Source organism: Suncus etruscus, chromosome 7, assembly GCF_024139225.1.
Source record: "Suncus etruscus isolate mSunEtr1 chromosome 7, mSunEtr1.pri.cur, whole genome shotgun sequence".
Classification (NCBI taxonomy): domain Eukaryota; kingdom Metazoa; phylum Chordata; class Mammalia; order Eulipotyphla; family Soricidae; genus Suncus; species Suncus etruscus.
In genome coordinates, this window is record NC_064854.1 from 90,206,250 (window position 1) to 90,227,294 (window position 21,045).

The 21,045-nt window shown below is 37.6% G+C and overlaps 1 protein-coding gene across 1 annotated transcript in view; it reads left to right on the forward strand.

Moving 5' to 3' along the window:
- DNAH9 (dynein axonemal heavy chain 9) overlaps nt 1-21,045 on the forward strand; it is a 704,007-nt gene that overhangs the window by 136,751 nt on the left and 546,211 nt on the right. The window contains exon 19 of the mRNA XM_049776731.1: nt 339-505. Coding sequence (XP_049632688.1) covers nt 339-505 — 167 coding nt within the window. The remainder of the gene's footprint in view (nt 1-338; nt 506-21,045) is intronic.

The following is a 21,045-nucleotide window of genomic DNA, read 5'->3' on the forward strand; positions in this document are numbered from 1 at the left end:
CTTGAATAAGTACATATTTTCTCCCCTCACATCTTTCTAAAGAATTATTAATAACAAATATTTTTGCTTAACCAAAAATAAATTAAAAACTGGTCTATGATGAAATGTGTATCCTAAAAGAAATTAAGAAGCACTTTAGGAGGTTATAGAAAAATGCAATGTAACTTGATTAATGTCGAATTAGAAGTTGCAGTCACTAGGAGAGCAACAATAAGTCAAGGGATAGTAAGAGTATGGGAAAAGGATTTTACTCATATTATGAAGATAAAAATACATGGACATGTAATTTGATAGAATGAGAACAATGTGATCTGACCACAATGTGGTCTCATTTGTAGGAACTGCCTGAGAAATGGAACAACATAAAAAAGATGGCTGTTACTGTGAGGCAACAGGTGGCCCCATTGCAGGCAAATGAAGTGACCCTCCTTCGTCAGAGGTGCATAGCCTTTGACATTGAACAGCAGCAATTCTGGGAGCACTTCCACAATGAGGCTCCATTTAAGTAAGTTATTAATGATTGAGATTTGATCACCCAGTGCTCCATTACTCATACTTGCATCAGTGTTCATTTTCTGCTACCAATTTTCTTAGTTTCTTAAGCTCACCTTCCTCTATGGAAGTCATTTTTCTTTTTTTTTTTTCTTTTTTATTGCTCTTCCTTTTCCCTTTCTTTTTTGGAGACTCAATAATTTGCAATATGGTTATTTCATGTATGTAACTTTACTTCCTTTCAAAACTTTGTTATTCCAAGGTTATTATTTTTAATATAATTTTTATTTTAGTTATAGTGGCTTACATATAGTTCACAGTAATATTCCAGGTACATATTTACATTGAATCAGGGGTATTCCCACCACCGATTTGTCCTCCCACAATCGCTCCCATCCTGCCTCCCATATCCTCCACTCCCCCCCCCCCAAGGGGCTGCTAGAATGCATGCTCCCTTCTGTGTCTAGTTTATTACTTATTGGTCTTATAACTGTTTGGTCTTGGTGACTCCATTACTGCCCCCTCCAATTGGGAGGCGAGACTAGAAAGTTCAAGTGATGTGGTTTTGCTTGAGGAAGAGAAAGGTAATATAATGGGTTAAAAATCAACTACGCCGAATATGTGCAGAGTCATTCTAGAGGCTCTCATCCTTGGTTTGAGGGACAATGGGGAAAAGAAGAAGGTGAGACACCACAACAGTTCAAAAAGAGGAATCAAATAAGATATCCAGTGAGCACTGCAACACTAAAAATATGCACCACATAGTTGCCATGGTCTTTTAACTATTATAGTCACAGTGGTTCCTTCTCTGTTCTAATTGCATTTACCCTATTTCTATGGACTTTCAGTAGTATTTGCATACTATGATTTTTAAGTATTCCTTGCAAATCAGTGGGATCATTCTATATCTGTGGCTCTTCCTCTAAATCATTTTACTCAACATACTCTCCATGTCTATTGAGCACTGGTGAGTATGCTATTTGGTCCAACCTTTAGGGAATGCAGTAAGGAAGGTTCTCAGTAAACTCACAATCGAACTGCTATAAGAGCCAGAAATCCTGCTTTTGAGTATCTGTTTCCAGTATTAAAAAACATTTATACAACAGGATGCATACACACTGCTATTCATTGCTTACTTCAATAAATAGCTAAGAGTAGAAATAAATCTAGATACCAAACAACAAATGTACCCAAGCAATAGTCAACAGCAATGAAATTATGAGGTCCCAAACTTCAAGATCCAAACTTAAAAAGGGCAAGATGGCCGTGCATCAGTGTGTGTGTTTGTGTGTGTGTGTATGTGTGTGTGTGTGTGTGTGTGTGTGTGTGTGTGTGTGTGTGTGTGTGTGGTGGCATGAGATGAACTCTGGAAAATTGGTGGAGGGGGGCTTATACTAGTGGTGGGATTGATCTTGAAAGATTGTATTCTAAAACTCAACTATGAGTAACTTATATCATAATTGTTTAAATAAAGATAGCTATATATCCATGGCTTTCTTTTATTTATATCCATAGATATAAATAATGAAAAAGAATAATAATATTTTTTAAAAATCTCTTTCACAATTATGCCTTGGAAAATTATGCTTCTCAGAATCAACATAGATACAGAAGTTAAAAACCTATACAAAAATCTATACATTAAGAAATAAAAGAAGACATGAAAAAACTGTTAAACATCCACTACTCATAGGTTGAGAAGAGTAAACATCATCAATATGGCAATATTCCACATTGCATTTTTACAAATTCAATTCAGTCCTTCTAAGGACACATATTTCATTTTTCATAGATATTGGTCTAACATTAAAAAAATAACTATTGTATCCATCTAGAACCAACTTTGTTTTTTGGGGGGTAGTCTTTTTTTTGCAATGTAAATCTCTTTCTTTTGGGGGGCCAAACCCAGAGACATTTGTGACTATGCACTCAGAAATCGCTTCTGGCTCAGGGGACCATATGGGATGCCTGAGATGGATCCCAGGTCTGTCCTGGGTCAGCCTTGTGCAAGACAAACACCATACTGCTGAGCTATTGCTCTAGCCCACTGTAAATTCTTCCATATGGTCCTCTAAACTAGGAGTGATTTCTGAGCACATAGCCAGGAGTAAACCTTGATGGTCATCAGGTGTGGCCCAAACCCCCCCAAAATGTTATAAATTTGTTTAAGTGTTACATATCTTCTTGTTTCACCCTGTGAGATTATAGAAATCCAATAATTTATTTATTTCTTCTCATTGTTTTTATTGTGGCATTAAGTTTCTCAAACAGTTAATTGCCCATTGAATTTCTGTTGGGTCTGTTGTGATGTTCTTCTTTTCATTTATGAGTTCAACATCACTGCATAATTTATTTGATATGATTAAATAAATTATTCTTGCAAGTATTTAACATGGTATTTTGACATTAATTCATCCTGGTTTGAACACTGAAACACACATATCTAGAACTGATAAGTAGTCTAAGATGGTTGGCAACCTAAATAGGAACATGAAAACTGTCAATGTATCACACATCCATCACACATTTTTTTGTAATTTTTATTAAAGCCAATGTAAATTACAAGTTTATCACAATTATATTTAAGTTACATAATGACAGTGAATTGGGGACAATTCACACCACCAGTGTTGACCTCTCTCTGCCCCTGTTCCCAGCATGTTTCCCTCGCTTCCACTCTTAGCCCCTTGGACTGTCAGCATAACAGGTCCCTTTTGTATATAACTTTTTGTAGTTTGGGTCTCTTTATTCTATTGTTGTTGAGTTTGGGTTGGGGATTTAGGTCTAAACATCCTTTTCTACTTAATGTTTGTGGGACTGTTTGCCCCTGGTATTTACCATTCACTTTATTTTTTCTTAATTTATGAGACAGAACAAGATGATTTATGTTTTATGGTTCTGTTGAAGAAAAAAAAGTGGGATGAGCCCCTGTCAAGATCCATGATTATAAATTTAATAGAAGAAAGAAAAAAAAAACAGAAAAAAGGAAGGGGGACTGGTGTGGCAAGGTGTTTTTTTTTTTTTTTTTTTTTGTATAGGTACAATAAGTTTTGGAAAAATTTGAAAGGGAAATTCCTTTGGCATAATACAGGGTTTTTCCACCCTTGAAGCATACTGTCATAGGATTAACAACAGGATCCAGCCAGGTTAATTGTCAAATCCTGGGGTCTATTTATGTTGCCTGAGAATGATCTGCTCAGTTGTTGTTGTCAAAGTAGACTCTTGTAATTAGAGATCTTGGTTTTTGCATATGTCCTAGGACAAAGTTTAAGATAGATTCTTTTTTTTTTTATGGTTCCAGAAGTTCTGCTCAGTCATGGTTGTTGCAGTCTTCTTCTGTAATTAATTATCTTGTTTTTTGCACAGATCATAGTATGAAGCGTCATCTAGTTTTATCACACAATTAGGTGATAAAGTGGGGCTACCTGCCTTTAGAACAAGTTACTGCTGTTTTCTTGTTGTTAGGATGTCGTATGTACATACCGTGTCGCGTTTGTGTCAGAGCTGTATTAGAGACTCCTCCAAGGGGACTTTGATTCTTGGTGCTGTTTCAAAAATCTGTGTTAGCTTTAAGGTTGGGATCTGGGGTTCTGGATTGGATGGTGATGTCCGATCACATGAGGTCTAAGTCAAGTTCTCATGACAAATATTCAGGATGGGAGATGCCCCCATATTATAAACTTTATGTATTCTTATTCCTATTAGATACGAGCTTGTTTCTTCACATATGATTTCCCCATTTTAGTATAGCTATGCACAAAGGAAAAATACCATATTATCCTGTTGGTGCATTAGGGGGTTAAAATGTCAGGTTATATAATTTCTGTGCCCTGGTTAGCCTGAGCTTTTATCCCAAGCAAGACTTTTAGCATCACACATTTTTAACAGTTTAATATACAAAATAATATATTTGGGATATAAGAAATAAGTTAGTTTCTTTCTTAGGGATATGTTAAAATTCCTTTGAATATGTTGAAAAATAGTTAAGAGTCATGAAAAAATAGACATATAAGCTGTGACACATAAATAAATATAAAACACGTGGCTTTAAAGCAGTGGCTCTTGTACACAGTTTAATCATGCAGGGGAGCTTTCACATTTTTCTCAATTTCTCCCATAGACCTAACTGGTCTGATGTGATACTTACACATAGTATTTTTAATACTACCAGGTGATACCAACATAGAGGCAAGTTTGAGACTACTGCAAGGAGGGTGATATTTGGTTCCTTTTAAACAATCATGCTGAGAAAACATTTGTTCATTGTTTCTCTCCAATATCAGATGGGGTTAGATATATTTTCCTTTTGTAAAGTTAAATGAGGACTTTGAATATCTTTGATAGTAACCCATTGCTTGATGGTTATTGAGTGAATATGATTTTTCATTCAGTGGGTGGCTTTTTATGATAGTCACTATTTTCTTTGAAGTATGGAAGTATCTCAGTTTAATGTAGTCCCATTTGTTTATTTTTGCTTCCCTTTGCTTGGCCAGGGGTGCTTCATCCTTGAAGAAGCCTTTAGCTTCAATGTTGTGAATGTTATGCCTACATTATTGTCTATGTACCTTGTGATTTCAGGTCTGATATAAATGTCTTTAATTCATTTTGATTTGATTTTCATGCATGGTTTTAAAGAGAGGTCTAAGTTCATTTTTGCATGCTGTTTATCAGTTTTACCAGCACCTTTTGTAGAAGAGGCTTTTCTTGCTTAAGTTTGTATTTATTTATTTATCAAAAATTAATTTTTCATATATCCAGGTATAACTCTGAATATTGAATTTTATTCCATTGAAATAGAATAGAATAGCTTCCATTGGAAGCTTTGTTCCAATATCATGGATTTTTTAATACCATGGTGTTTTAATGGCTACTGCCTTAGAGTACAGTTTAAAGTTTGAGAAAGTGATTCCTACCATTTTTTTTTGTTTCTCCAAGTATTGCTTTGCTTATTCCTTCATATGAATTTTAGGAGCATATAATCCATTTATTTGAAGAATCCCATGGGGATTAAAGAAATTGCACTAAATCAATGTAATACTTTAGAAACTATTATCTTAATGAGGTTTTTCCTTCTAGTCCATGCACAGAGTATATGTCTCCAATTCATTGTGTCCTCTTTTATTTCTTGAAGCAGTGTTTTATACTTTTTATATACCTCTTTCACTTCTTTAGTTAAGTTGATACCAAGGTACTTGATTTTCTTTTTTTCTTTTTCCTTTCTATTTCTTTCCTTCTTTCCTTCCTTCCTTCCTTCCTTCCTTCCTTCCTTCCTTCCTTCCTTCCTTTCTTCTTTCTTTCTTCCTTCCTTCCTTTCTTCTTTCTTTCTTTCTTTCTTTCTTTCTTTCTTTCTTTCTTTCTTTCTTTCTTTCTTTCTTTCTTTCTTTCTTTCTTTCTTTCTTTCTTTCTTTCTTTCTTTCTTTTGGTTTTTGGGCCACACCCTGTGACGCTCAGGGTTTACTCCTGGCTATGTGCTCAGAAATCACTCCTGGCTTGGGGACCATATGGGATACCAAGGGATTAAATTGCAGTCTGTCCTAGGCTATCACAGGCAAGGCAGATGCCTTACTGCTTTTGTCACTGCTCCAGCCCCTGGTACCTGATTTTCTGAGGCACAAGTTTAAATGGGATTGTTACAGATGGCCAAAGGACACATTACAAAATATCCCACTTTTCTAAATATCAGGGAGCTGCAAATCAAAACAACAATGGGATATCATCTCACAGCATAGACATTAGCACACATTAAAAAAACAAACAAGAACAACCATTACTAGCATGGATGTGGGGAGAAAGGGTTCTCATTCACTGCAGTTGGGAATGCAGACTGGCCCAGCCTTCATAGAACAATATGGACATTTTCTAAAAAGCTAGAAATTAATCTTCAATATGACCCAGCAATACTCCTTCTATGTATATGCCCAAGCATCACAAAAACAAATGTAAAAAAATAACCTCTGCATTCCTATGTTCCTTGCAGTCATATTTACAATAGCCAGAATCTGGAAACAACCCAGATTACTGGCTAAAGAAACTGTGGTATATCTACACAATGAAATCTTATGCAGCCATTAGGAAAAAATGAGGTAATAACTTTTGCCTATTCATGGATGGACATGGTGCCTATTATGCTGAGTAAAACTAGCCCAAGGGAAAATGATAGAAAATGATATACATAGAATAATCTTACTCATTTTGGGGATATCATAAAAATAAGACAGTATGGTAACAATATCCAGCGACAATAGAATTAATGTTCAGGAGGTTTGGCTCAGGGTAGGAAGCTAACCACAAAAAGCAGTGAGTGCAGTTTAGATGAGAGTAGTGTTTATTATAACAATGTTAGTTGGAATTGATCACTCTGGACAAGAACTCAGTGCTTAAAGGGGATAAAGTTATATGTAAGGCATCTCATCATTGATAATAGTGCAGACCATAGTATCAAAAGCAAAAGAAAGAGGGAGAGAAGCAAATTGCATGCCCCAGAGATAGTTTCGGATATGTGTGGGATAACCACATCTTTGGTGGGAAGGTTTCACTGGAAAAAAGATTGTTTATATTGTATGACTGAAATGACCCAACAATGAACAATTTTGTAACAACTATGCTAAAATTAATAAATTAAAAATAAATAATAATCATTCATGCTGAGTCCTGTAATTCTAAATTAATCTGTATTCTTTAGAATGATTGCCTTTTAAGTTATGTCTGAGAAAACCTTTTTCATGAAGTTGGCCTTTAAAACCAAAGAAGGCCCTCCCAAAATTAAAACCAAAGTGAAATAAAGGTCTAGAACACATTTGAAGGCCAAGAAAGACACTCACAGGCAAATAATGGGAGGAGGACAATCTGTTCCCAGCTCAACTGACAAAAAAATAACAAAAGATGTAGCTGAAAGGCATCTTAAGTATCATTTGAAGAGTGCCCCCATTGAGAACAAGCTTAATCACTGTGCCATTATCAAGTTCTCTCAGATAATTAAATTGGTGATGAAGAAGGTAGAAGATAACAACACACTTGTGTCCAATGTAGATGCCAGGACCAATAAGCACCAGATTAAACAGTTCAGGAAGAAGCTATATGAAATAGTTACAATCAATATTTTAATTAAAACTAATGAAAAGAAAAGGGCTGGATCCTGAATATAATAAATCTGAACAGTGTGTTTGACTAATTTTTATTATCATATAATTTTATTTTGATCATAGTGGCTTACATATTGCTGACAATATTTTAGGTACATATTCACATAAAATCAGGAGGGATTCCCATCCATCACCAAATTGTTCTCCCTACCTGTCCATTTTTGTCTTCCCTCCCATTTCTTCTTCCCTCACCCCTAGGGCGGCTAGAATATGTGGTCCCCTCTGTATCTAACCTATTACTTAGTAGTCTTGCACCTGTTTGGTCTTGAGGCCTCCCTTATTTCCCCCTCTAACTGGAGGCAAGACCAGCTATTTCAAGTTACGTGGTTTTGCCTGAAAAATAAAAAAGTAATAAATTGGGGTAAGAGTCTAATACCCCAAAAATTGGCAGAATCCTTCTAGTGGCTCTCATCATCGATTTGGGAGGTGAAAAGAAAGAGAAGGTGAAACACTCCACCAGTACCAAAAGAAGTGTTAAATATCCATTGAGGACTCCAGCTATATCGATAAGCACCACAAAAAAAAACAAACAAAAAAACAAAACAACACAAACAAAAAACAACAAAACAAGCACACAAACAAAAAAACACACCTTGGTCTTGAAATAAGAAACATGGCATAGCACATAACGAAAGAAAGGAGAGGAAGAGAAAAAATAAGTATAACTGGGGACAACAATTTCAATAATCACACCCAAAGAGAGAAATCGACCAAAATAGATAGGTAAATGAAAATAATAATAATAATAAATGAAGGTAAAAAAAATATATATATATTAACCAAGGTTTTGTGCTTTTTGTATTTTTGTTTTTTCCCTCCTGCCCTGGCACAGTAAATATTGGGGTCATTTGAAAAGAAATTCACTTGGCCTAAAAAATATGGGGTTTCTCCGTCCTTGGAGTATACTGTCATGGGGATCAACTCTAGACTTTGCTCAGGATCATTTACTCTCCCGGTGGCGTTTTTGTGGTTGGTAGACTGCTGCTCTGTCCAGGGTGATACAACCAGAGCTCTGTGTTTAGAGGTCTCAGTATCTGCACAGATCCTGAGATGGAATTTATGATGAAGTCAGTCTTCGTGATTCTAGAGGTTCTGTTACCTCAATGTCATTTTAATCCATCTTCTGTGGTTGGTGATCTTGGGCTTTGCACTGAGCCTAGGATGGCACCTAGGTTAGCGTCTTTCTTTGTGCTTCCAGAAGCTCCATTCCGTTACAATTGTCTCTGCAGGACCTTTGGGACTGGGGATCATGCTTATTGTGCAGGTCATAGTTCAAACCCTACACTAGGGCTTTTTTATTGGTCCCAAGATGTGTACAGTCTGGTCGTGGTTCTATCAGCCAGTCATCTGTAAATCGCAATCTTGGCTTTTGAACCTACCAAAGGGTGCCAAGTCTTCTGGTTTTGTCTTGTCGTTAGCTGGTAAGGTAGGCTAATCTGCTCAAAGGTCAAGTTGTTCACATTTTCCTCGTTGTCAGGATATCATGTTAGAGCTGGCCCTTGTTGTTGACCCCGCAGTATTAAGGCTGCCCTGGATGGGATTTGTTTCCTGCAGCTGTTGTGAAGAGCTGTGCCGTTTCTATGTCTGGGATCCAGGGTTCAAGGCTGGATGAATGGTATCTAATCACCTGAGGTCTAAGTTGATTCCACATGACATATTTTCCAGGTAGAGATATCCCTGTATTATTAACAACTGTGAGTTCCTATCTCTATTAGATAAGAGCTCTTTTCTATATGTAAGATTTCCCCTTTATTTAGTGTGCCTTTGCAGGGAGAAATGGTGCTACATTATATTGTCGGTGTATTTGGGGGTGGACAGAGGGGATAACAGAAACAGGTCACATCCCCAAAAACGATAAAAAATAAAAAAAATGAAATAAAATAAAATAATAAAATAAAATAAAAAAATAAATAAAAAAAGAAAGGGAATGACAATGTATATGCTCACAAATGTATATGTAGGACAGGCATTTGAAAAAATAAATTAAAAAATAAATAAATAATAAAAAAAAGAAATAAAATGAGTTAGCGAAGCTTTTAAAGGACCAAAGTGGTGCAAAAAACTACCTTACATTTGGGGGAAAGCCGGTAAAGATGTGGTGTATTACAGGTCTTATGCCTATGTTGGAAGTACAGTTTTTCCCATTGCCTTTTGGGTTTTTCTTGTGGTGTGTGGGTTCCCAGGCATCTTTCTATCCCACCCCCTGGCCTTCTTCAGTTTGGTAAAAATTTGTGGTAGGGAGGTCTTGGAAGAATTCTTGTATTGGGGATACTTTTGGACCTAGGCCCGGTTTCAAGAAACAGTCCATGTTAGGGGGAGTTGGTAGGGATGGCCACGCAGCATGAGTCCGCAGGGGAGTTGGCTGTCTTTTCTTGCAGGAGACTAGGTGTGGGTTTGACTGGGTGTCCCCTCGCCTGGGTGCTGGGTACTGGTTCGTTGGGTAGGAGGTCGATCTTGATGCCTAATAGATTAAGGACTGAGGGTGAAGAGTTTTAATATGGTGGGAGATCTAGATGGGATTGAGGGGTGATGGGATAGTTAGATTTCCGGAGGGGAGAAAGGGGAAGGTATATGAGAGGGGTATGAAGGGAGAGAAAAGAAAAAATACCTTATAAAGAAAGGGAGAAGAGAAAGGGGAAAAAAAGTAAAGAGAAGAATAGAAAAGAGAGAAATGAAGAAAGAAAGAAAAAAAAGAAAAGAAAAAAGAAAAAAAAGAAAAAAAAAGAAGAAAGTAGTGAGAAGAGAGGAGAGAATAGCAAGGGAATGCTGGATTGGTTGATTGTGTTCGATGAATAGAGCCTGTAGTTTAAGTCCGTATGTCGCAGATACTGCTTTGGTGATCTGGCTGGTCACGTGCTTCAATTCCTAAAAGAAGGTATAACCTAGAGATAAAGTGTATGTTAAAGATTTTTCTCGCGGCCATCTCATAGTGCAAGCAAGGTATGGTATCTCGTGTAGTATCCTGTGTTGCCATCTTAGTTTGTCTGCCCTTTGTATCCAAGGGTGCCTGTGGACAGAAAAGCTGAGAGGTTATTTAAAATATAGTAAGATAAAGGCATTAAAACATAGTGTTAAGGTGTGTTTCCATTTCAGTCAGTGATTTCCCGTGGTGTTCTATACTTGTGTTCCTGTATACAATCTCTAAGGGATTATTTTGGGCCTTTGTTGTAGAAGTCTGATTACATACCTGTTCTCTCTATGCTGCTGTCTCTGTTGTTGCTGTTTTCTTCGTGGTATACTGTGTAGTCAAGAGTTTGCGTTGTTCCTTTTTCATGTATTTTGGACACTGCTCACAAGTATATGTTGACTATTACAGTGCTCGGAGTTTCTACCCTCTTAAACCCTGTTATTTGATTGTTAGGTATTAGTTGTGTATAAAATATATGTTCTAGGTGCTTCAGAATAGTGCTACCATTCTGTGTTTATCTTTTGTCTTCTGACTTACTTCGTTTAACATAACATGATCTAGGTCCATCCACGTTGCTGCAAAGTCTGTGATTGTATCATTTCTGACTGCCATGTAATATTCCATTGTGTATATGTACCACATCTTAATGATCCATTCATCTGTTGTTGGACATCGAGGTTGGTTCCAAGATTTGGCTATTATACTGATTGCTGCGATAAATAGTGGGGTGCATATGTATTTTGGGATGAATATCCTTCCAACTTGGGGGTATATGCCTAGGAGGGCAATTGCTGGGTCAAATGGCAGCTCAATTCTGAGTTCTTTGAGCACTCTCCAGACTTTTCTCTATAGGTGTTGGACTAGGGGGCATTCCCACCAGCAGTGGATGAGAGTTCCTTTCATACCGCATCCCCGCCAACAAAGGTTGTTTCCATTATTTTTGATGTGAGCCATCCTCACTGGTGTAAGGTGGTATCTCATAGTTGTCTTGATTTGGATCTCCCTGATGATGAGTGAAGGTGAGCATGTTTTCATGTGTTTGTTGGCCATTCTTCTGTCTTCCTCAGAGAAGTGTCTATTCATTTCATCTTCCCATTTTTTTATGGCTTTATTTGGTTTTGGGGGGCTCAGCTTTCTGAGTGCTTTGTATGTTCTAGATATCAGCCCTTTATCTGATATGTCGAGTGAAAAGATTTTTTCCCATTCTGTTAACTGTCTTCTTGCATTAAGTAGGGTTTCTTTCGCCATGCAGAAGCTTTTTAGTTTGATGTAGTCCCATTTGTTTATATTTGCTGCTAACGTTCTTGCCATTGGTGCTCCATTCTCAAAGACCTTTTTGATATATAGGTCTTCGAGTGTTCTGCCTATTTTATTCTCGATAAACGTTATAGATTCGGGTCTGATTTCAAGGTCTTTGATCCATTTTGAGTTGACTTTTGTATAAGGGGTGAGGTATGGGTCAATCTTCATTTTCGTACATGTGGTTTTCCAATTGTACCAACACCATTTGTTGAATAGACTTCCTTTGTTCCATTTCAGGTTCTTGCCTCTTTTATCAAATATTAGTTGGCTGTATATCTTGGGGTTTATGTCTGGGAATTCTGTTCTGACCCACTGGTCTGAGGTCCTGTCTCTGTTCCAGTACCATGCTGTGGTACTGGATTACTATGGCTCTATAGTATAGTTTCAAGTTAGGTAAGGAGATTCCTCCCAGCTTTTTGTTTTTCAGTATGTGTTTGGCTATCCTGGGTCTTTTGTGGTTCCAAATAATTTTGTGATTGATTGTTCTATTTCATTAAAGAATGATGTCTGGATTTGGATAGGGATTGCATTAAATCTATATAGTAGTTTGGGTAGGATAGTCATTTTGACTATGTTAATTCTACCTATCCATGAGCATGGGATGTTCTTCCATTTCTTTAGATCGTCTTCAATTTCTTTCTGACGTTTTGAAGTTTCCCTGGTATAGGTCTTTCACTTCCCTTGTAAGGTTGATTCCTAGGTACCTGATAATTTTTGATACTATTTTAAATGGTATTGTATTTTTAATCTCTCTCTCCTCAACTTTGTTGTTTGTATATAGAAACGCTACTGTCTTTTGTGTATTGACTTTGTATCCAGCCACTTTGCTGTAGTGGTTAATTGTTTCTAGGAGTTTTACTGTGGACTCTTTAGGATTTTCGATGTATATCATCATATCATCTGCAAATAGAGATAGTTTGTGTTCCTCTTTCCCAATTTGGATTCCTTTGATTCCCTTCTCTTGTCGGATTGCTATTGCTAGGACTTCTAAGGTTATATTGAATAATAGTGGAGAGAGTGGACAGCCTTGCCTAGTTCCTGACCTTAGTGGGAATGCTTCTAGTTTCTCGCCATTAAGTATAATGTTGGCTGTAGGCTTTTCATGATAGCTGTAACTATCTTGAGGAAGGTTCCTTCTAATCCTATTTTGCTGAGTGTCTTTAACATGAAATGGTGTTGGATTTTGTCAAATGCCTTCTCTGCATCGATTGATATGATCATGTGGTTTTTGTTTTTCTTGTTGTTGATGTGATGTATAATGTTGATTGATTTGCGTATGTTAAACCAACCTTGCATTCCTGGTATAAAACCCACTTGGTCATGATGTATGATCTTTTTGATGAAGTGCTGGATTCGGTTTGCTAAGATTTTGTTGAGTATCTTTGCATCTATGTTCATTAGTGATATTGGTCTGTAGTTTTCTTTCTTGGTGGTATCTTTGCCATCTTTGGGAATGAGTGTGATATTTGCCTCATAGAAGGAGTTAGGGAGGATTCCTGTTTTTTCTATGGTTTGGAGGAGCCTATGGAAAAGTGGTAGTAAGTCTTCTCGGAATGTTTGGTAGAATTCACCTGTAAATCCATCTGGTCCTGGACTTTTGTTCTTAGGGAGTTTTTTAATTACATCTTCAATTTCCTCTGAGGTGATTGGTCTGTTTAGGCTTTCTAGGTCTTCCTTGTCCAGTCTTGGAAGAGGGTTTTTCTCCAAGAATCTGTCGATTTCTCCTGGGTTCTTTATCCTAGCTGAGTATAGTTGTTCATAATATGATCTTATGATATGTTGTATTTCTTGGGGTTCTGTTGTAATATCTCCCCTTTCATTTGTGATCCTATTGATTTGGGTGTTTTCCCTCTTTTTTTTGGTGAGTTTTGCCAGTGGTTTGTCTATCTTGTTTATTTTTTCAAAAAACCAACTCCTGGTCTCATTGATTTTTTGTATTGTTTTCTTGGTTTCTATGTTGTTTATTTCTGCTCTGGTTTTTATTATTTCTTGCCTTCTGGTTGTGGTTGGATTTCTCTGTTGCTGTTGTTCCAATTCTTTGAAGTGATCTTTTAAACTGTTGGTTTTGTTATTTTCCTGTTTCTTGACATAGGCCTCTATTGCTATGAGTTTCCCCCTAATTACTGCTTTTGCTGTGTCCCACAAATTTTGACATGTTGTCTCTTCATTATCATTTGTCTCAAGGAATCTTTTTATTTCTTTCTTGAGTTGTTCTTTGATCCAGCTGTTATTGAGCAGCATGTTGTTTAATCTCCAGGTGTTAGTTTTTCTCCATTGCTTCTTCTTGATGTCAATTTTGACCTCTGTTGCATAGTGATCTGAAAGGATACTTCTAATGATCCTTACCTTTGTGGTCTTATATAGGTTGGCTTTGTATCCTAGGACATGGTATATTCTGGAGAAGGTTCCATGTGGGCTTGAGAAGAATGTGTATTCTGCTTTTTGGGGATGGAGGGCTCTATATAAGTCTATTAGCCCCAAATCTTCTAATTTTTCATTTAGAGCTCTTATTTCTTTGCTATTTTTCTGTTTGGTGGATCTGTCCAGTGGTGAAAGTGGAGTATTGAGGTCCCCTACTATTATCACATTTCCCTTCATGTGTTTCTCCAGGTTTACGAGCAGTTGCCTCACATATTTTGCTGACTCTAGCTAGGTGCATAGATATTGACCAGGGTTAGTGTTTCTTGATCCAATGTTCCCCTGATCAGTAAGTAGTGACCCTCTTTGTCTCTGATCACTTTCTTGAGGTTGAATGCAATTTGGTCTGATATAAGAATGGCTGTCCCTGCTCTTTTTTGTTTTCCATTGGCCTGAATAATTACTTTCTATCCTTTTATTCTAAGCCTATGCTTATCCTGTAGCTGTAGGTGTGTTTCTTGCAGACAGCAGAAGTCCGGTTTATTTTTCCTAATCCAGTTCTCTACTATGCGTCTTTTAATTGGAGAGTTTAGGCCATTAACATTTAGGGAGATTATTGAGAGAGAGGACTGTTGTGCAGTTGTGTTGTGTAGGGTGGCTTTTGTTACAATCGGGGATTTGGATTGTGTAATTCATCTCTGAGTAGGTCCTTTAGAATTGGTTTTGTTTGCACAAATAGCTCTAGTTCGGTCTTGTTTGAAAATGTTTTTAGTCTGTCCTCCCATATGAATGATAGTTTTGCTGGATATTGGACTCTAGGTTGGAAGTTTCTTTTATTCAGTCGTTTAAATATGTCATTCCACTGTCTTCTAGCTTGAATTATTTTGACTGGCAGATCTGGTTTGATTCTTATGTCCCTACCTTTGTACTTGAGGTTTTTTTTCTCTCTTATTGCCTTAAGAAGTTCTTCTTTCTCTTTGTTTTTAGCCATTTGGATTACTATATGTCTTGGTGTTGGTTTATTGGGGTCTATTTTATTAGGGACCCTCTTGATTTCCTGGATTTACCCTGAAGTTTTATTCCAGAGGGTGGGAAAGTTCTCTGCTATTATCTCTCTGACTACTTGTTCTTCCCCTTTCCCTATTTCCTCCCCTTCTGGTATACCCACAATTTTTAGATTGTTTCTTTTGTCCTTGTTCATTAGGTATTGGACTTTTCCTTCCAGTGCTTTGCCTTTTATTTCTTTATTGGTTTCTTGGTCATTTTTTGTTTGCAGTTTTCCTTCGAGTTCTTCAATGTGTTTCTCCAACTCTGTGTTTCTGCTAGTAAGGCTTGTTATTTTGTCTGTTAATTCCTTCACTTCTTTTAGTATGGACTCTCTCATACTCTTTAACATTTCTTCTTTAATTTGGCTAATTCGTTCCTCGATAGATATCTTATACTCGGTAGCTAAGGTTTCTCTCATTACTTTTATTGATTCTTGCATTTCCTTCCTCATTGCTGCTTTTAGGTCATCTTCCCATGAATCTGTGCGTTTTGGTGGACTTGGAAACTTGTTAGGGTTTGTCTCCATATCTTCAGAACTTAGGGTTCTCTTTGATTTACCCATATTTCTTTGTGTTTAATGGTGTGCTTTGGAGTACTGTTTCTTCCAATTTCAGCCTGTTTTGATCCCCTGTGGTGTGGGAATGGGTCCCCTCCCTGAGGGTGGATCTAGGGGTACTGTTGGGTGGGTTTGCTGCGGTTTGGCTCTTCCTGTGCTCTTTCTGTGGCCTAACCCAATGGGGGATGGGGCGTGGCAGGTGTTCGCGCAGTCGGCGTGTGTGGGCGGAGCTTCCCTACCTTCCCTGGGGCAAGTGAAACCCAGCAGGAATGGGAGGCCTTTCGCGTGGCCCTTCCCGGAGCAAGAGAAACCCAGCTGGAGCCGCCGGCCATTCGCGTGCTCAGCGTGGGTGGGCGGGGCTTCCCTACCTTTCCTGGGGCAAGTGAAACCCAGCCGGACTGGCGGCGGTTCCCAGAACAAGAGAAACCCAGCTGGAGCCGGCATTTGTTCGCGCGCTCAGCCCTGTTTGACTAATTTTAATGATATATTTTCAACTAAAATAATTTATATTATTGTTCTGAAGAAATATCTTTCTTGATACACATTGGAAGTTCTTTTTTTCTGTCTGTTTCTGATTTTTGATCTAAACCTTGTGGTGCTCAGGACTTACTCCAGTCTATGCACTAAAGATCAGTTCTAGAATGCTTCAGAGACCATATGGTGTGCCAGGGAATGTGCATGCAAGGCAATGCCCTAACCACTTGGTTAACCCGGCCCAAGTGGAACTCCTTTTGATACTAGTCTTTCAGAGGCTGAAACATGTTTTTTTTCTTTTTTTGGTTTGAAATCAATACCTACAGTGTTGAGTGTTACTGCTGACTTTGCTTAAAGGTGACTCCTTTGAGAAGTCCTAGGGGCAACTCTCCTAGAGTTGGATCCTTGGTCAATCACCTGCATGGACAGTACCTTATTCACTGTTCTACTATTAGTACTAAAACAAGGTTTTGTTTTTTTTTTAACTTTTCTTTAGGAATAAAATTAAGCATTTCTATTTCAACCTTGATCTTGCAGAGCCAAAGTTGGTGAGGTAGGTAGACAATCTAGCTGTGGAAAACTCGTTTTATTGACTTCCACAGCAACAGATGCAGCCATATACTAATTTTACTTTTCTATCTACTGTCTTTCCTAAAAGACTTCTCAGACTGCATAAAAGACAGCAATATTCATTTGCTAATGAGTTTTTATATGTTAGAAAACATATCCCTCCTTCACAGTTTAACCATGGGAGAGCTCTGTACGTGTATGTATTTATCTGCTACTGCTATTATTAGTTTGGTACTTGTGTATATTTTCTTTCTTAGCACTTGTATATTTTATTTGTTTTGGTTTGGAGCCAGATGCGGTAATGTTCAGGGCACTCAGGAATTACTCCTGGCAGTACAAGGAGTACCATAAATGATGCCAGTAATTGAAGCTGGTATTAGTTAATGTGCACTAAAATATTTTACTATAAATAACAGATAAATTTAATACTGATATCTTCACATGTATATCATTTTAAAATTTCTAAAATATAAACGTTAAAAATTCAACTGTGAATGCAATTTTTTGTTATTGATTATATTACAAGTTTACTCAAGTTGAATTTGCCTTTGAAAAGGGTAAAATAGTAAATATATTTTAAGTTCTTGCACTATTCTAAGGCACTAGATGAAGATGAGGTCTTTATGTTGAGGTTCTTCATTCAAAGTCAGGATTTTGTTTTTATTTTGTTTTGTTTTGTTTTTACTTTGGGAACTTATTTTGTTTGGGGGGCCATACTAGGCAGTGCTCTTGGCTTATTTCTTGTTCTGTGCATAGGGATCATTCACGGATAGACTATTGTAAACATGGAGTTATAGGGACTAAAATCAAGTCAGCTGTATGTATGCAAGGCAAATGAGCTACTTGTTGTATTATTTCCTCATTTCTAATTCAAGTTTTTTTTCTCCTTTATTCTTTTTTTTGGTCGATTTTTTTTTAAATATAATTTTTATTTTGATCATAGTGGCTTACATATTGTTGACAATAATATTATAGGTACATATATACATAAAATCAGGGGGGTCCCATCACCAATTTGTCCTCCCTACACCTCCGTGTTCGTCCTACCTCCCATATCCTCCTCCTTCACCCCTGGGGCTGCGAGAATATGTGGTCCCCTCTGTACCTAGCCTACTACATAGTAGTCTTGGTCTTGGTGCCTCCCTTATTTTCCCCTCTTACTGGGAGGCAGGACCAGATAGTTCAAGTTATTTGAAGAAGAGAAAAGTAATAAACTGGGGTAAAAGTCTATTACACCGAAAATGGGCGGAATCCTTCTAGAGGTTCTCATCATCGGTTTGAGAGATAAAGGAGAAAGAGAACGTGAAACACCCCAACAGTACAAAAAGAAGTGTCAAATATCCAGTGAGCACTCCAGTGATAACAATAGGCACTACAAAAAAAGCCATAGTCTTGAGTTAAAAAACATGGCAGAACACATAAAGAAAGAAAAGAAAAGAAGAAAAGAAAAAAATAAATAAAAATATAAATATAAATGGGGACAACAACTTCAATAACCACACCAAAACAAAGAAATTGACAAAAAGTAGATAGGTAAATAAAAATAAAAAATAATAAATGAAGATAAAAAATAATATATAAAAATAAAAAAATGTTTTGTGCTTTTTGCCTTTTTTTCCCTCTTGCACTGGCACAGTAAATATTGGGGTCATTCAAAAAGGAATTCACTTGGCCTAAGCGCTATAGGGTTTTCTCCACCCTTGGAGTATATTGTCACAGGATTAACTATAGACTCTGTTCAGGTTCATTTACTCTCCCGGTGGTGCTTTTGTGGTGTTTGGAAGACTTCTGCTCTTGGTGCTTTTGTGGTGTTTGGAAGACTTCTGCTCTGTCCTGGGTGATGAAATAAGACCATTGTATCTAGAGATCTCAGTATCTGCACAGGTCCAGGAGTGGGACTTATGTTGAAGTCTTTCTTTGTGGTTCTAGAAGTTCTGTTCCCTCACTGTCATTTTAATTCATCTTTTTTGGTTGGTGGTCTTTGTCTTTGCACTGATCCTAGGATGGAACCTAGGATAGCATCTTTCATTATGTTTCCAGAAGCCCCATTTTATTACAATTGTCTCTGCCAGACCTTTGGAACTGGGGATCATGGTTGCTGTGCAGGTCGTAGTTCAAACCCTAGACAAGGGCTTTTTTATTAGTCTCAAGATATATTCAGTCCGGTCATGGTTCTAGCAGCCAGTCATCTGTAAATTGTGGTCTTGGCTTTTGGTTGGCTTTTGGACCGACCAAAGGGTGACAAGTCTTCTGATTTTGTCTTATCGTTAGCTATGAGGTAAAATAACCTGTTCTTAGGTCAAGTTGTTCCCATTTTCCTTGTTGTCAGGATATCATATTAGAGCTGGCACTTGTTGGTGGCCCAGCAGTATTAAGGATGTCCCGGATGAGATTTGTTTTCTGTAGCTATTGTGAAGAATTGTGTTGACTCTCTGTCTGGGATCCAGGGTTTAAGACTGGGCAGATGGTGTCTAATCACCTGATGTCTAAGTTGGGTCTGCGTGACATATTTTCAAGGTGGGAGAAATCCCTGTATTGTAAACAAGTATGAGTTCTTATCCCTAGTATATAAGAGCTCTTTTTTATATGTAAGATTTCCCCCTTTTTTAGTGTGCCTTTGCAGGAAGAAATGGTGCTACTTTATATTGTCGGTGCATTTGGGGTGGACAGAGAAGAAAACAGACACAGGTCACACATCCAAAAAAGATAAAAATAGGAATAAAAGTATATGTGCTCATATATGTATATGTAGAACAAACATTTTAAAAAATGAATTAACAAAATAATTAAAGGAACAAAATGATGCATGAGACTACCTTACTTTTAGGGAAAAGCAGGTAAAGAGGTGGTGTAATACCGGTCTTATACTTATGTTGGAAGTATAGGTTTTCCCATTGTCTTTTGGGATTTTTTTGTGGTTTGTGGGTTCCCAGACACCTTTCCATCACACCCCCTGACCTTCTTGAGATTGGCAAAGGATTTGTGGCAGGGAGGTCTTGGAAGAATTCTTGCATTGGGGATACTTTTAGAGCTAAGTCCGGTTTCAAGTAACAGTCCACGGTAGGGGGATTTGGTAAGGAGGGCCATGATGCATGAGTCTGCAGGGGAGTTGGTTGCCTTTTCTTGCAGGGGGCGAGGTGTGGGTTTGACTGGGTGTCCCTTCGCTTGGGTGCTGGGTACTGGTTCATTGGGGTAAAAGGTAAGTCTTGATGCCTAATGGATTAAGAACTAAGGGTGAAGAGTTTTAATATAGTGGGAGGTCTGAATGGGATTGAGGGGTGAAGAGATAGTTGGATTTCCAAAGGGGGGAAAGGGAAAAGTATATGGAAGGGGTAGAAAAGAAGAAAAGAGAAAATACATTAGAAAGAAAGGGAGAAGAGAAAAGAAAAAAGAAAAGATAAGAAAAGAAAAGAAAAGAAAAAAGAAAGTAGTGAGAAGAGAGGAGAAAATAGCAAGGGAATGCAAGTTTGCTTGAATGTGTTCAATGAATAGGGCCTGTAGTATAAGTCTGTATGTCACAGTTGCTACTTTGGTGGTCTGTCTGGTCACATGCTTCAAATCCTAAAAGAAGGTATAACCTAGAGGTAAAGTGTATGTTAAAGAATTTTCTCAGGACATTCTCGTAGTGCAAGCTGGGTATGGTATCTCGTGTGACTGAGCCCCAAGATGCCATCTTAGTTTGTCCACCCTTTGTATCCAAGAATGCCTGTGGACAGAAAAGCTGAGAGGTTATTTTAAATATAGTAAGATTAAAGCACTAAAACATAGTGTTATAGGATGTTTCCTTTGGAGTCAGTGATTTCCCATGGTATACTTTACCTATGACCCTGTATAAGATCTCTAAGGGATTATTATGGGCCTTTAAAGTTGAAGGCTGATTACTTACCTGTTTTCTCTCTGCTGCTGTTTCTGCTGTTTCTGGTTTCTTTGTGGTATAATGTGTAGTCAAGAATTTGTGTTGTTCTTTTTTCATGTATTTTGGGCACTGCTCCCGAGTATATGTTGAGTATTACTGTGTTTGGAGTTTCTACCCTGTTAAACCCTGTTATTTGATTGTTGAGTATTAGTTGTATATAAGGTGTATGTTCTAGGTGCTTCAGAATAGTGCTATAATTCTGTGTTTATCTTTTGTCTTCTGACTTACTTCGTTTAACATAATATGTTCTAGGTCCATCCATGTTGCTGCAAAGTCTGTG